This window comes from Athene cunicularia, assembly GCF_003259725.1.
Source record: "Athene cunicularia isolate RWA chromosome 4 unlocalized genomic scaffold, athCun1 chr4_part1, whole genome shotgun sequence".
Lineage (NCBI taxonomy): Eukaryota > Metazoa > Chordata > Aves > Strigiformes > Strigidae > Athene > Athene cunicularia.
In genome coordinates, this window is record NW_020799098.1 from 24,911,588 (window position 1) to 24,928,690 (window position 17,103).

At 39.0% G+C, this 17,103-nt stretch overlaps 1 protein-coding gene across 4 annotated transcripts in view; it reads left to right on the forward strand.

Moving 5' to 3' along the window:
* The first annotated feature begins 3,977 nt into the window (after positions 1-3,977).
* The window catches only part of N4BP2 (NEDD4 binding protein 2), a 37,646-nt gene continuing 24,520 nt past the window's right edge, over positions 3,978-17,103 (forward strand). The window contains exons 1-6 of one of the 4 annotated variants that reach the window (XM_026846729.1): positions 3,978-4,629; positions 6,481-6,595; positions 6,886-7,058; positions 12,293-12,631; positions 14,504-15,734; positions 16,581-16,705. In XM_026846729.1, coding sequence (XP_026702530.1) covers positions 12,415-12,631; positions 14,504-15,734; positions 16,581-16,705 — 1,573 coding nt within the window. In that variant the 5' untranslated portion in view covers positions 3,978-4,629; positions 6,481-6,595; positions 6,886-7,058; positions 12,293-12,414. The other 3 variants (XM_026846731.1, XM_026846728.1, XM_026846730.1) reach the window with 3 other exon arrangements.

Sequence of the window (17,103 nt, forward strand, 5' to 3'; positions counted from 1 at the left end):
GGGCTGAGGCCGCCGCTCGGGCCTGCCCTGCCCGGAGGCCTTCCTGTGGGCCTCGCGGCTGGAGCTGCCGTTGTGGTGAACGCCACGGGCGCTCCTCAGCGTGAGGCGCCAACTGCCCGCCCTGCCCCGCTGGCGGCTCTTGCTCGCCCATCACAGTCTTAAGCGCGCTCGGCGGCGGCCCAGGTGCCCGGCCTTCCTGTCAGAAACACCGACTCCTGCCCCCGACGGCCTCGGGGAGGGCCCCGGCCCGGACTGCCCTGCCCTGCCGGGGCAGGGCCGATCGCTGGGCCGGTGTGGCGGCACCGATCGCTGGAGGAAGTGGGTGGGGACGCTTCGACCCTTTGTCCTGAGCAACCTATGCGTAGTGCCCGTGAACTTCAAAAACATCTCGCAAAGCATAGAGCTATACAAGATAAATTCACCCCGTGCGAAATGAAATAAAAAGATTTTTAGTAATTTAAGGGGGTGTTCGTTTTGAACAGTCAAGAACTGCTGAAACGTGATCATCGTGTGGTTATAGAAGTTGTGTAGTCTTCCCATGTGCTTTGGACACGTCTGCAGTTTTGCTTATCAAGTGCCATGAGGTCACTGGGCCTTCCGATGAGCCTGACTTCAAAGGGAGAGGAAAAAAACCCCTATATTCACTATTACTTTTCTTAGCTCTTACTCCAAATAATTGGTAACAGTTTGACTCTTAAGAGACACTTAAAATGTTTTTATATGGTGTCTTGACAAAGTTTAGTATGCATCTGGAGTCTTTCAGTAGGATGTTGCAGTGAAAATATGAGAATAATTTATGTAGGACTTAGGCAAAAGCCCTCTAAAATTATTTTGGATATTTCAGGTAAACAAAAAGAGGACATAATCAGGTTGATCTTCATCCATTTCACCTTCACTAGAATAAAAGCCTTAGGTAATATGTCTTGGGATATGATTGGAGAACCAAAGGTTGAGATATAAACCTGAAGCTAATTACAGAAGTGCAGAAAAATTTAAGAATGGTATGCATTTGTAATCATGAGTGTTTCAGCCCTGGGCTGGGGTACAGTCACCATGAGTAGGGCAGTGCTTGTGTCATGTGTTTGCAGCACTTTCGACTTGCTGTAGTTTGTGTTCCTAGATTATTTGAAGAGCTTGTGAAGGAAATTTAACAGTATCAGAGCACATCTTAACAATCCATTAATTCATTCTTTATCAGTTTTCTTGTGTTGTGTTTTGGTTTTAACTGTGGAGTTGCCCTGGATTTTTTGTGGTCCTGTTTACACTTTGTGTTTTTTTAAAGAACTCTTACCCTATTGTATTAATGCATTTCAGCTGGGGAAGATACTGATGTAGAGGGAAGGGAGGTTCATAATGCACCAATGTGAAAGTGCAATAGTACCTGACAAAAATGTTAGCCGAGGCATGGTGTTAGGAAATATCCATGGTATACTAACAGCTGTTTCAGCTTTATGGTGTAGGTGGATTGTCACCTGTGACCTTGTCTGTTTTACAAAAGAGAATTATGTTACCTTGAATTAGTGTATGAACATTTTGTATTAGGGACTTTAGGGGGTTGTAGTTTTGAGGTGTTGCATGGTCTCTTGCCTTTCACTCCTACTTGTGTACTGATTTGTAGTCTATGCTAAATGGCTGATGTAATCAGTCTATTTTAAATAGAGTTCTGTGTATGAATTTAACTCTGGTAAAAGTTCCTGAATTATTAATCCTTGAGTTTTAGGAACTTGGTGCCTTTGTTTTTCTTACAGAGGCTCTGCTACTATAAAAATGTCAGTAGGGCATTAATTAGCTGACAGTTACGCTGCCTTTCTGAAATAAGTAAGGCTGTACATTGATATTTTCTCCTGAACCCAGCTGTGGGTATGGAAGAGGTTAAGTTTTCCAGCTGCTTCTTCTCAAGACTCCACTGGGCATTTTCAATCTACTGGTGTCTTGGTTTATGTAACTGATCTGTGTTCCATCTGAAAAATTGCCTGTGTTAACTCAAATGACCATTTAAAACTATTTAAATGGACCTGGCTGATGTTTTTTACAGTCATATAAGGTGAACTCATGTGAACTACTTTCTGAAGGTAAATGACAGGTTTAAGTCTCTGTCAAGAAAGTAATGACTCATTTGATGGCTGTAAGCTTTTCATTGATGTACCTAGATCAGGATGAGGTCATCTGTCTGTGCTTTACATTAAGCTGAAAGTAGTTTTTAATCTTTTTAATAGCTGTGTAATGGCTGTATGTGTGCCATGTTCAGCTGGCCTAGTAGCTTCAGCAATGGAAGTGCATCTGAACATATGAAGTAGATAAAATTGCCCTGATAGGTCTGTGTAATGTAGTTTCCAGTCTAGGACCTGATACGTGTGTGTGGTTTGTTGTTTTTTTTTTTTCCCAGAAAATATTTAGGATGTCTACACAAATAAGCTATTCTCATTCCTATCTCGATTTCTTCATGTGGTTTGGTTTCTTGCTTTCTTTTTTAAGTCGTAATTGTATGATGCATCTTGAATCAGTGTGAGTTGGCTAAGTGTATTGTGTGTCACTATAGTGTGTTGCTGTTTCAGAAGTTCTGGAGTGGTTCTCATGTTGCTGTTGTATGTGGACCACATGCAAAGTTCACAAACTGCTTTATGTCCCTTTCCAACCTGACTCCTCAGCTTCCTGATGTTGCTGCGACTGTTCTGAGTTCACTGGTTAATTGATAACACCTTGGTGAAAAATCTGGCTTGTGTTCCAGCAGTCATGATCGTCTCGTCAGTCTCCTGTTCTTGCACGTGCTTTCTGCAAACCTGAACACATCTTCTTTTTATTTCTGTGCTTGAGCCCACCACGCTGATGTTCAAAAATTTCTTGTCCTTCAGCTTTGTTCCAGTGTGCAACAGACCTTCATTTAGAGTCACAGAACTGAAAATTGTATGAGGCTGTTAGAAGGGAAGTGGCAGCTGGGGATCACCAGAGTGCAGCACTGTATGAACCACAGACTTGAAGGTCTTAAGCAGACCTTCAGGTAGGAAGAGATTATACTGCAGAAGGTTGGCCAGACAGTGCTGCCTTTGAGTTGTCCTGTGTATCACTCACAAGGTAAAGGTTTGGAGCTGAGAAGCCTTTGTTTATGGAAGCACAGAACCAAGGTCTGGTCACATTGCAGAAGCCTCATTAGGTGTCTAATGGGTCTGAAGAGTCGTGCTCAGGAGTCCAAGACAGCCACTTCCTTTTGTTCCCAGCCATGTTAGAGTTGCAGCATCATCTGTAAGAAGAAAGTAAACCGATCCTCTTTTGTATCAACAGCTAAAGCAAGCCAGGATTTGGAGAAGTAGCATTGGCATTTATTGCCAGCCCTGACTGCTGCCAGTGCAGAAAATTCTAAATATTCTTTTAATGTTCTGCTTTTCCTTCTTCCATAGTGCATGTGCCTGCCCATAATAATAAGCACCACCTGTGATTTTCAGTAATACTCCTCTTTTACAGTATCTTCTAATCTTGATGGAACCAGTCCTTACCCTTGCTGCTGCCCTTTTGCTGGCTTTCTAAGCACTAACATAAATGCTTATCCTTTGGCCAGGTCTCAATCACAGAAAAAACCCAACCAACCAAAATCCTTAAGAAAAAGGAAACAGTAATATCACAGAATACAGCAGTATTAAAATTAACCTAATTTGGAGAGTCTTGCTCAAGCTTTATAATATTTTCCTTTATCAGCCTCAACTATTTTGCGCATTAGACTATATCATCGTTTCTTAGCCAGATGCTGCCAGAGTTGCAATTTATAAAAGATTACAAGATATTTCCAGCAACTCAGAGAGGCTTCAAGTCTTGAATTACAAGATCCAGGCACTGCTGTCTGTGTGAAAGCTTTTCAGAGACAGGTATGAAAGTTCATCTGGAGAGGATATGAAAAGAAATTCTGTTGTGCCGAGATGTGTTACTTTTATTCACTGCCCTGCAGCCTGACTTTTGGACATACTCTCTGAAAGTGTTGTGCAAGTCGCAGCTGCATCTGGCAGGAGTTCCCTTTCTCTGTCCAAATACCTGTGTGTGCTCTCTCTCTGTTTTATAATGTGGAGCAGGAATACAATCTTAAGCAGTAGTACTGATGGCAGGTGTGAAACTGCAGAATCACCACCGTAACCACAAGTCTGGTCTCCTTTGTTGCATCCTCTTACATTGCTCTGTGAGCTGGTCTCAGCAAAGCAGCTGAGCTGTGTGGAGTCTACACTGGGAACAGTCCAGGTAGCCTGAGAGCTCTGCCTCCTGGAAGATCTCCCCTCAAAGCTGAGTTCAGCATGGATATGGGTAACCCTTATTTTAGCGCGTTTGAGCAGGACTGTGAGCTGTATGAGAGGCTACCAAAGAACGTAGGAGGGAAGCTATAAAAGGATATGATATCTCTGAGCTTTCCTTGGGCTGGAAAGACATTTTGCAGATACACATTTTTTTTTTTTGGGGGGGGGGGGAACCCCACCAAAAAAGCCCCTAAAACCCCACGCAACAACCATCTCCAGCTGAACAAGGAAAACAAGTGCTTATTGATTCTTCTATCTTGTCAGGCTGCATATTTGCATGCTCCATAATCCCAAGGCCACTTTCTTTTTTTTGCCACATCCCAAGTTTTGACCTTCAGCAGACAGTCAAAGGAAGGTGAGGAGAAAAGCGGTTCTTACCAAGCAGACCTGGTGCTAGAGAATGTGCTTACTGGTGACCCTCCTCCTCCTACCTCACTGCTTTAATCTTGTGCACTCAGCAGGAGATCTGCCTGTCTTTGAGAGTGCAGTTCCCGGAGCTTGTGCTCACCTGTATGGAGGGCCTTGATCAAGAGCAGCTTCCCACCTTAGAAGGAAACTCTTTGATGTCACATGTCAAACACCAGTTGTCTGCCACTGCAGGTTGACTTCTCATGACGTGGCATGTGGAGAAGAGCCTTTGAGTCCTTCCTAGTGAACAGGGCTCTGCTCTTCCTGAAAGTTGTATTTGCTTCCTAAACACCTACTTTGGATGTGTTTGTGCTGGTTTTGTACTCTTGAACTGTGTGTATAGTTGATGGACAAAGTTTTTGTTTCATACTGAAAGCAAGATTTATTTTTTGCAGCTGCCTCAAAAGAATCTGCCTGGTCCAGGCCATACAATCAAGCTTAAAAATCACAAAAGTGAAAAAACACCCTATCAGAGCAGATTGCATAAAGCAAGTGTATTGAGACATAAATGTCAGTGTCTTGCACTTTGACAGAAGTTGATGTGAAAAAGAGGACCTTAGTTAAAACTGTTGAAACAGCCAAAGCCTTTGGGGCAACCAGTGGGAATAACATTGAGCAGGAGAGGGCAAAGAGTGGAAAAGATGCGTGAAGTGTTTTTACCAGCACTTTGTCTCTAGCTGGGTATAGATTTTCACATTAAATAACAAAGCGTTTAGGTGGCCTGTTCTGTTGCTGACTGCTGTCCGAAATGGAAAAACACAAAAGGCTCCCAAACTGTCTCCTTTGCTGCTCTTACACATATTGAGAAAAATCTGCAGGAAGGCAGCTCCTATTTTTTCTTCCTTTTTTTACCTTCTGGTTTGTAGAGAATGGACTGGAATGTTGTCCGGAAAGAAAAGTTTCTTGTTTATAAATACGAGGAAGTACAATGTTTGGGTCTCAGATTGATTTCACTGGCTGCTTTTTTCTCTTGTGCTTGTATTAAATAACTGTTTTTCTCCATTTATGAGAATTCAAAGTGTGAGTGAGCAAATGTGGAAATAACCTATTTTAATGTGTGTGTGTTAGTAGAGCCTGATTTAGAAAGCAGAAATCTGAGTAGTGAAAATAATGAAGCATTACGCTGTTATCAGGTACGCTTCAGCCTTTTTGTTCTGTTCTTGGCTGAATTTATATTCAGAGATGAAATGTTCTGTAAAATTGCTGAATGGCTTTTCAGCCTTTCCTGGTGTGGTTTTTGTGAAGCCACATGTTTTGAGAGTGGGGTGTATAGCGTTCTCTGCCTGCAACCTGTTCTTTATTTACTTTGTAAATTTGGATTCTCATCATCATGTTCTCGCTTATGTAAAGTGCTCTGTATGTTTTGATGGCAATTCGTAATGCTTTGGAACAGTGGAATGAGGTTAGATGCAAAATGGGAGACAGGTTCCTCCATCTCTTGTGCAGACTGCTATAAAATAATTGAGCCATCAACCTGGCTTGTTAGGAGCGCGACAGAATATTTGTTCCAAATTCTTTACCAGGTTTAGGTGTGTATGCTCAGTGTGGGTTTTTTTTGGTTTGGTGGTTAGTTTGTTTTTTTAAAAATTTAATTTACTTTGATTGAAAGCACAAAGCTGTTGTCAGGAAAGTGATTTATAGGCTAATATGTACAGGCTTTGAGTAGAGCTAACATCTTTGGTGTGTACACAGTGGATTAGGGGTTTGCAGCCACTGGAACAGAAATGCAATTTTTTAGCATTGGTAGGGCATTGCAAATTAGTGTTGTAAGTAACGTATTCTGATTTTGATGTACCAGGTTGTCTTTGCTTAATTCACCACATGACGGAACAAATCTTTTCTTGACCGACATGGATATGTAGACCTTTTCAAGATGGTTAAGAACTGTGATGAAGAACCAAATGGAATGACAAGTGAGGAAACTTACTTTTATTCCGAACTAATTCTGCTGCCATTATGTTATTTCTTTACCTTATGTCAGTCAGAGACATCAGTAGCTGAAATCAAGTAGGCATTCTTATCCTTAGGAAAACTTACATTTGAGCTCAACTTGGCATGTTGTGTACTTTGTCAGTAAAATGTTGGCTGTGCCTAATCTACTGAAAACAATGTGTATTGCTCAGTGTTAAAACTTTGCTTAAAGTTGCATGGTCTGTGAGCAAAATATCAATTTTAATTTGTGTTCTGATCATTCCTTTGTCAGGAGGGAGCATCCATTTCTGCTGACGGCTGATTTGTATGTTTGAAAGTATGGTTTCCTGACAGAAGAGTGCATTATATTTTTTAACAGCAGATCTTTATGAAATATGCCATCAGTGGTGGTTTTGGAAAGATGAGAAGGGACCCACTGCAGGGCAACTCAGTGAAGCTGAAAATGTAAGTTCTGTGTCATTAATATTTTATTTGAATTACAAATACAGATATTTTTTTTTTCAGTCTTCAGCATGTCAGTATATGTGTGTATATGTTTTTTAAAAACTAGAAGATTCAAATGAACCTTACATGATATTTTACGTATTTTGAAATTTTAAAATTGTTTAAACCCCTCCAACCCAACAGCAAACCAAAATAAAAAAAACCAACACCCCCAAAACCAACCTCTTTTATGTATATGGAGCTAACTTCTTTAAATTGATCAGAGAAATTTAAAAATGTATACAAATCAGGCAGCTTTGGTCAGATTGGTTGAATGTCATTGGTTGAATGTTACATTGTGTCAAGGCTGGAGACTTCCTTTTCCCTTCAAAAAGGAAGAGAAGTAATATTGGTAACTTATTTGTCATTTAAACTTGATCACAGTTAAACCAGAAACGTCCCATGCTGCTGAATGCTTTTAGTAAACCTTGAATACTGATTAGAATATTTTTTGCTCTGTTTGCTTAAAAAATACGTTCTCATAATGACTTTGAAAAATTATGTTTACTGCTGGTTGTTTCCCAATGTGTATCTCTGATTTAAAGAGTTTAGTGAATACTTTTGGTATCAACTATAGCTTAAAAAATAGTTTCGTGTATTTCTTCCTTTATTCTGTGTGTTCTGTCTCTTCTTGAATACTACCTGCTTCCTTCTCTTCCTGTACTTGGGATTATATGTGTAATAGGACTTGTAGTCAGTCCACTCTATTCAGAATTTTGACACATCTTGAAAATGCAAGCTACCATGTGTGGTTTCTAAGAAGATATCCCAGTGTAAAAGACATACAAAATGTGTAAGGCCTTCATCAGATCTTTATTCAGCAACTGCATATACATTATGATATTACACTGAAAATGAAATAGTAATGCATATCTCAAGCCTGAGACTTAAATTATTTTTCCAGAAATTTTAGAATAGTCATATGGTGCCTAATATTAGTTTATGGTAAAAATACAGTTATCTGACGATATATAGCAGTACTTAGAAAGCAGGGGGGAATTTCTAGCTTTTGCTATGGAAGACAAAAGGTGTTTAGCTGGAGAAATTTTATGTAGCCTTAGTGTAAACATGACTCACGCCTTTTCATCTAATTTTAAAAAATGCATTTATAGCCTGATTTTTAAAATTTCTTCAGAGTTCTAGGAGAATTCTTCACAGCAAGTTTGCTCATAAAACTGCTGGTTGGCAATGTGATGGCATGTGTACGACAAGTCTATGTTAGCAATTATTTCCTAACATAAATGAAATCTTAGATATTTTAAAAATAGCAGATTTGGTTGTGGAGGGTCTTGGGGAGGCTTTTGTTTGGATGGTTTAAATGTTTTGGATTCTTCAGATTATGTGTCATTCATAAGAAAGAGTACACTTGGAATTTTTCTAAGGACAATTTACAGTTGAGTTAAAGTTGCAATTTGCTTTCCCTGTGTTGAAGCCTTGAGGATTTTTTTTTTTTTTTTACAGTTTTTTCACCCCTTAATGTGAGGAGTCTGACCAGAATGATTAGTATACTCCTGATATTTTGGATTGATTTCTTCTATGGACAGTTCTATTAATGAAAGTAAAATGGAACCTTTTGAAAAGTGTCTGCAAGGGAATTCCTTTGCAGTAAGCACAGTGATTTAAATTTACTTGCTGCTTTATGGAAGAATTTTCTTAAATATTTTCCTAAGACTGTAATGCTTCATCAGTTAGTTTATCAATTTAGGCATGAGAGAGCAAAAAATGGAGAGGGAGGGACTTAAAAAACTTAATGTTCTTCCTCTTCTGTATAACTGACAAACACTTTGTATTTATTGGAAATATTGGTCAGCTTACTTTCTTCCCCCTAGGGAATTATAAACACATTCTTAGAACTAGTTTTTCAAACGGTTGATTTTCCTTTTACTGGAAAGGAAAGTTGAATGTTATTAGTAAGATGATGGGATTGAGGCTTGGAATCTTGGTCTATCCTCTTGCTGTGCCAGGTTGGCCACTTCTCTACACTTCATTGCTCTGTTTGTCAAACAGAAAAGAAAAATGTATTGTGTTAGGTTGATTACATCGGTGCCTGCCTGTTTCTGTAGTGACTCGCTTGCCTGTAATGGGTGCTGATCTCTGGCTACATATGTCTGTGCCTACAGAATGTCTGTGATGCATCCATCCAGCTCATTAGGGGTAGCAGTACTGGAACAGGCAACTCTTGAGGCTCATAATCGACCACCAGAAATAAACTCTAGCCAGTTAGAAAGATGATGATGTTTAAATGCCCTGACCTGACCAGTCTACTTGTTCTCTTCTAGGTTGGTAGGGCTTGAAAATTATCTTACTTTATAGAAAATGCTTGTATCTTAATAACTTTTATTTGTAAGATTGCTTGATTTGGAAGGTAATTTTCATACAGGCAGATTTTTGTATGTATGCTTGTTTGTGGTAGTTGAATTACATTGGGAGGAGAACTTCAATGTCGAGATGTGTATTTCTGAAGAACTGTGAATGAGGAGGTGCTTGTGGATTTTGTTTTGCTTTGTTTTTAAAGGTGAAGTTGAGACTGCCACAGGAGTATTGTTTTTCATCAGTACTGAAATGAAACAGCTGTTTGCTCTAATTGGATGTGTCAGACAGCGGCACCCAGAACTGACTAGCGAACCTCCGAGTGTATTGCAGCCTCTGGCTAATTGTCTAGAATTCCCTTTCAGTGTGTTCAGCACAGCCTTGCTCTTCTAAATCCTTTTCTTATTACAACTTCATTTTCATTTTGAGGGAAAAATAACCCCTCATCCACAGCAAACTACAAACTGATTCATATCATGTTATCCAGAACCGATGCAAGTATAGTTGTTGGGTTATTCAAAATGATTTCCTCTTCCATAGTAAGCTAATTTCCAGAAAAAGAAACTTGAATATCTGAAATGGCAAGTCACTAGATAAAGTCCTCTTTAAGGTTCAGGGCATGCTCTGAAAAGCAAGTGAAAATTATCCTTTTCAGTTGAGCGTGTTAGTGTTATCTCTTATGTACGGTGTGCTTTGTATGTGTGCAGGCAACTATTTTTATCCACTTTTATTGTGCTTGATAATATCAACAGAAGACACTGTCCAGGGGTCTGTCCGGGCATTTAATTGTAAATATTGAGGTAAACAAAGGAGATTCTGTCAAAATATTGTGTCAGTGATACTGGCCATGGTAAATACCATATTTAAATGAAATCCCAGGTAGTGCTGATCTATCTTTTTGATAGGTTTAACAGTTTCTACAATTTTACTGAGACTTTAGATGGAGAGATGGGACAAAATGTGGATCTGTGCATTGCCTTATCATACATGAGTGTAGTGGGAGTCACCAAGGTTTTGGCCTGTGTGTAAGTTCTGAGGTGACCAGTATCTTTTTCCCTTCTGCCTGCTTTTCCCTTATGTGTTTAATTGCGATAAACAGTTTAGGCCTTAGTAATCCTAAAACAATGCACTGTAAATTCACTGATTGGGATTCACACAGACTGAAGTGCGTGGCTTCATTAGGTCATTAGAGTAAGGCCTCCTAACATACAGTGGGATACATAGCCTAATGCAGGAAATACATTGGGAAGGGAACATCCTATAGGGAAGGCAATCAGTTGTTAAAAGACCTGGCTACAGAGCATGTTTTTCAGCAGCAGGTCCTTACAGGTTTGATCATTTTAAAAAAGTTGGATTAAAACATTGACAACAATTGGAGTGTTCTGCTTGAAGTCTCAGTGCTCAGTAATATCAAGGTGCATAAATAACTTTCTCCCTTGCAGATCCTTTCTCCCTTTGTCACTGCACCAGTTTTAGTGAGGAACAATCACAGTTGTTAGCACTGACACATTATGTGAAGTTATGTCTCAAACTCTTACTGGCTGAAGGATGAATCAATTAGAAATACAAGTTTGAAAATCATGACTTGCTATAATTTTTAATTGTTTTGCTTGAATACGTTTTTTGTGACAGTAAAGAATGGTGTAAGGATGGCTAATCAGAGAATTGAACCAAAGAAAGTGCAATGAAGAAAACAGCTGCAATTGTCCCAGCTCAGTGTGGCTCATCTTCCACCGTCATTTCTCCTTTATTTTTGGAAGTCTACCTCTTCCTTTTCCTGTGTATTGTTTTCTGTGTCATCCATTTCAGACTTCCTTGACCTCTTCATTGTTTCAGACATCTGTCTTGTTTGTCTACCTAAGGTCTATATACATACGGTAGATCCTCCTGGGATCCTGGAGCTGTTTGTTTTTCTTACATAAATTTCTATGACTTGGAAACAGTCCACTCTCTTCTAAATGATACTTCTCTTGGTTGCTGTAAGAGATTGCTAGAGAATAATGGAGAAGTGCTGTCTGAATCTGGCACTGGTATGGCATAGTCTTTTGTGTGCCAGTGATCCAGGGAGGGAAGGACCAAGTGAATTTGGAAGGGCTGCCATTGATTTAACTGTACATGTTGAATTGGTTGTCACTGGCAAAATAATCTTTATATAGAAACAGGTATTTTATGGCCTAAAAGTTATTACTAAATAGTGAGTCTTTGCTGTAATTAACTTCAGATTCTGAGCCTTACCAAGGTTTTAGTCTTCTGAAATTATTTGTAAAAAATTATAAATTAGTTTGAGCGTCACCAGAATGCAACAGAACTTTGATGTTACTTGATATAAAAAGTGAGATCACGCTACACTATGTGCTTGTACTTCAATTGATAATCTCTTTCCTTTGCTATACAAGACTAGTGCAGTAATTGCAGTTATTATAGATGCCATAATATTTTACTAGATGTATGTAAAGGCTTTATGGCAGAAGGGGGGTGGACAGAAGCCTCTTCTTGCTTTATGGCTTATAAAGCTGTAAATGAAAGAGGAACAAAATTTCTGAATTTTAACAGAATATAAGCATTCCATAATGTTAACTGGTCATCGGTAGGTGTTAGTAGAGGAATATGTGTGAACTGGCTGACTTGCATTGCTTCCTTTACTTTTCTGGATTTTTCTTTTAAACTCCTTGTTCTTTCTTCCAGATGCAGATTCAGTATCTAGTTAGTTGGAAAATAAGGCTGCTATTTAGCTGTCAGCCATTTGAAATGACAAAAGACAGCCTTCTAGAAAATGCTTTCCTGGATGCTTATGTATTTTTTTTATCTTTTAGCTATCTAAATAGGAGGCATGGAAATATGACTGTGTATTTTATTACAATTTCTATGTTCTCTTTTTTTTCCAGGTCTGCTATTTCTGTTATGCATAGCCCAGTTATGAGAGGCTTTTTGTGATTTCTGAGCTTGGTGCTGTCAGCCTCATGTGAACAAACTAAAACTAAAAGCAAGCTGAATTTTAGAAAACAAAATGCCACGGAGAAGGAAAACTGGTGGGAGTCCTTCTCGGAAGAATGGAAATTCTGACAGAACTGCTATTGCCGTATCCCAGGGGGACCCAAGCCGCTTAGTGTCACAAGCAGTGCATAGTGTCAATAAGGAAGAGCTCTTCAACAGCATGTCGGAGATGTTTTCTGACCTAGATCCTAGCGTGGTGTATATGGTTCTGTCTGAATGTGATTTTAAAGGTAAATAACGTACAGTTGGCATTACAGTTTTGTTCCATGCAGACAGCTCTTAACTAGGGCAACTCCAGAAAAGTTGGTGTGGGTGTTGCAAGCGTTATTTGTGAGTTTAGCTTTTAATGAGTAGGTGAGTCATAATATTTTGAAATTTTATAATTCTTTCCATGCAAGATTCTCCAAGTTTGACATTGTTTCTATGAGGCTGGTAATTTGCAGTACCAGAATGCTTCATAAAATATAGGTACAGTTTAAGTGGCTTGTTTCTGTGACACAGAGCAGGCAGTGGTAGAGTTGTGAGGAGAGTCGGTTTCTTCCAATTAGTTTCTGTGCCATATCTGCTAGATGCATAAACTGTTTCTGCAGGAGGGGTATTTTATGTTCTAGATCACAGTTTTTTAAAGACAGTGGTACACCGTATGTGGTCCTGGCAGCATTTGCTTTTCCTTAAATACTTGCATTGAGCTTTTGTTTTACTTTCTATTTTGCACTGTCATCTCCACTGAGGATTAGTATTTGCAGGATAAATCCTGTTTGTCATGTTGAATTCTCTGCAGTCTTGCTTGGACTGTGTTTCTTCCCCTGTATTCTGCCAACCTACAGACCCACCTCTCCTGGCAGACTGTTTTCATGTCTGTGCCCAGTCCTTCCCATGCTTTTGTGGTTTTGAAATTTTTCTATGTACAAGCTCATTCACTTTTACTGAAAGTAATGGCTGAGATGCTGGATAGCAACATCTGAGGAGTTATTTGGCAGGTGAATAAGTCATAGATGGAGCATATTAATCAATCTATATTCATATGATCAGATGTGATTAGCTGAGATTTTTGTAAGAATATTTGCAAAAAAGGCAGAATTTGGCATTGTTTTATATGTATGAAAGCTAGGTAGCCATTACAAGGGCTGCTTTTGTTGCTGGTTTTGCCTTACCTAAATTATACAGTTTATAACTTAATAACTCTCTCATGTTTGTTGATACAATTGTTGTTCTTTTTAAAATTGAAATTAATGGAATTACTGATTCATGCTTTGAACTCTTGATAAGATTCACCTATATCAAAATAACAGTTTTAATAATAACAATAACAGCTTACTGGAGAATTCAGTAAACACACTGGGTCCATTATTGTGTTGTACTATTAACAAGAGTTTAAAAATTTAATGATTAACATCTTTTCATATGAGTAATAATAAGTTGCTCATATAGTAAAGAAGATGGAAGGACAAGGAAGATTTTATTTAACACGTGCAGAAAGAGTGAGACTTGAATGGAGTTAGACTTTTTGCTGTGCTTTCAAGAAAACAGAAGCTTAGCTTTAGGGCTTGTATGATACCTGTGCCAGGTTTTCATTGTGTTCCTATTGACCACAGGCAACCTATACTCTATTTAGCAGCTTTACAAAGAATTAATGCAGATACTGGATTTTTCAGGCTATATTACATAAAACATTTTCAACTGGGGCTAGCCATAATGAACGTATTTTGCATACTTTTATCTCATTAGTCCTCAGTAGTGTTTTTCAGTTCATTTTATGTTATTTTGCCCATATGAGATAGGTTAGAAATAAGTATCCATTTAAACACCTAGTTCTGATATTTTTTCCAGTTAAACTTAATGATGTTTAGACACTATTTCCTTGATAATTTTTATGCTTATTAGGTTATTATTTTTCAATATATCTGTATTGAGTTCTGCCTTTACCTCTATTGAGAAACAGATCAAGGGAGTTGCAGATGTGTTGAAAGATGAATTGGTGAACTGTCTTTTGGTTGTCTCTTTAGTTGTGATAAATACTCCTTCAAGTAAAAAAATTGTATTCATATCAGCTTGTGTTTGTTGAATTGACTGTGCTTTATTCTCTTCACCTTACTCAACAGTAGAAAACGCTATGGATTATCTACTAGAGCTATCCACCCATGCCAAAGGAGTAGCATCTTCAAAATCCTTGGATTTTGATTCAGTAGCATCATCACTAGCTCTTGTTAATCAGCAAAGATCTGTTGCAAATGAAAGAATGGGGGAAAGTACTGCAGAACAAAGTAATTCTGAAGAAGAAAAAGAAAAGGTCCTATCACCTGATGTGCAGCTGACTGAAGAACTGGATTCCTTACTAGAAAATGCCTTTCAGAGATACAGCTTGAGTGATGAATTGCCTAATTCTACAAATGACCAAATAGTGTGTAAGCACTCTGTGGAACACGATGGCTTTAATGAATTTCTTGAGCAGGAAAAATCTGATTCAGGTTGCAATGCCCTACTTTTTTCACAGCAAACAGGGACAAATAATGAGGTTTTAGAAAACTTCTTCTGTTCTCAGCCATCAGTGAGCCAGCTGAATGTCCAGACAAGCTCACCAGCTGCATCAGACACTTTTGCACAGATATTGGAAGATGCTGATCCGTCAGAAATACATGTTCATCATCACATAGCTTCAGAAGCCTATAAAGAATCGAATGAAGAAATATCATGTGGAAATTCAGATCAGACACAAGATACTGTTTTGGGTCAAAGGAGTGTGACTGCTGCTTCTGATGAGTCCTCCCAAAGACCCCTGGAACCTAGTGTAGTTGTCCCTGGATACCCTAATTCAAGATGCCTGGAACAGCATGAAGAGGTAGCGACTGCTTCTAACAGTCACCAGAGCACTTCTCTTCCGGAAGCTTATGTTTCTCTTGAAACATCTGATTTCAAACCACCCAAACCTGCAGATTTTCAGCAAACTCAGCAGGGTTATAACTTAAGTTTTTCTACACCGACATGTCAACCTCAACAACACTGGAATCTCATGGCTCCCGTGTTTTATCCATACAGTGGAAGTCACAGCTTTGTAACTCCTGTGGCTGTCAGTCCAGGGCAGTGGAGACCTGTTTCAGACTATATGACTTTGGAAAAAGGACTTTTTTTTTCCTCTCCAGTGGTTTCAAATGCCTGGGATAGCAACCCTTCTCTGAAGGTATGGGGAAATCAAGATAGAAACTCAAAATTGAACCTCTCGCAAGCACAGCAGCCACCTGTTTGTCACATGATGAGAAAAAAGATGCACCTCATAGGTCAAGTACTTGTTCTTCTCAGAGGTGTTCCAGGATCAGGAAAATCATATTTGGCAAGGTAGAACATCTATATTGTGAGCTTCTAAAAGAAATTGCTTAATTGTGTACAGGATTCAGTGCAGATAGAGGCAATTTTCTGACATTTGTGAATAGTTATGTTTATACCCTAATTGCCAGCTACATGGTACATGCAGCATAATGAATAATAATAATTGCAGAGAGCTGAGTTGCAGCTTCTTGACCTCTAGTGGAAATTGAAATAGCAGGGGTTAGCTTTAACTTCTGTCATCGGCCAAAGGAGTTGCTGCCAGCACAGGATCACTGCAGTAGTATTAGGTCTGCTGTGTTCTTCCAGCCGCTGGTTCATTTTGGTTGTTTCCTTTCAGTAACATGGATGGAAATATGCCAGCTCTTTATAAGCAGAAATTCCCTTTCCACTGTTGGAATTCTGTTGTGTAAGCAGTATGCGTTGAGCTTCTTGAGTTGAATTCCTGATTTCTTTTCTAACTCTCAAAAAGCCTAGACTGAGCTTAGTTAGATTCCTTTGGCTGGCACCTGGAATATTTGGTGTAATTAAGGCTGTATGTGTATGTGACAGTGTGAAAAAGTATGTCACTAGGTGTAGATGGAAAAATACCTCTGTTACTGTTTTGAAATGAGACTTGTAGGGAACCTCTGTCAGCTCTTTCCCCTAGATAGCCTCAGCTTTTGGAAAAGGAGGGAAATTATCATAGATTATCTTTGCCTGGAGGGCGATTTTTTTTTTTTTCCTTTACCTAAATTTGCTGCTTCTATTCCAAATCTTGGTTTTGTGCAATAGACTAAATATGTGTAAGTATGGTAGCAGGTAACAGGGTTGGGGAGGAGAAGGGGGAAAAGCTATTTACTTCTTGATCTTTCACAGGACTTTGCTTGAGGATAACCCAGGTGGAATCATTCTTAGTACTGATGATTACTTTTATAAACATGGACGATACTGTTATGATCCTGATTGCTTAGGGGAAGCACATGACTGGAACAGGAAACGAGGTGAGAAATAAATAAGGGATTAGCTTGCTTGTTTACAGTTCAGGACTTGTGTGCTGTTTAAAAAGCTGCCTGTCTTGTCATGCCTGTGTCAAAGGACAAGTATTTATGTCATAATAGAAGTATTTTTTTTAATATGTATATGGAAAAAGAATATGAGCACAACTCAGGAGTCATCTGTCCATTGTGTGTTTTGCAATTAAAAATGCCAGTGTCTTTGTCAAAAGACGGTTTTGTCCTCAGATTTCATCATGGTATGTACTTTGGGTTGTGTCCCATTTCTGGAGTAGTAATCTGTACCATCTCCCAGAGATGTTTTGAGATGAGACATTATATGTGCATATGCAATAAGTAATGAGGATGTTGATACCAGTAGCACTTACACAGATATTTTCCTGCTC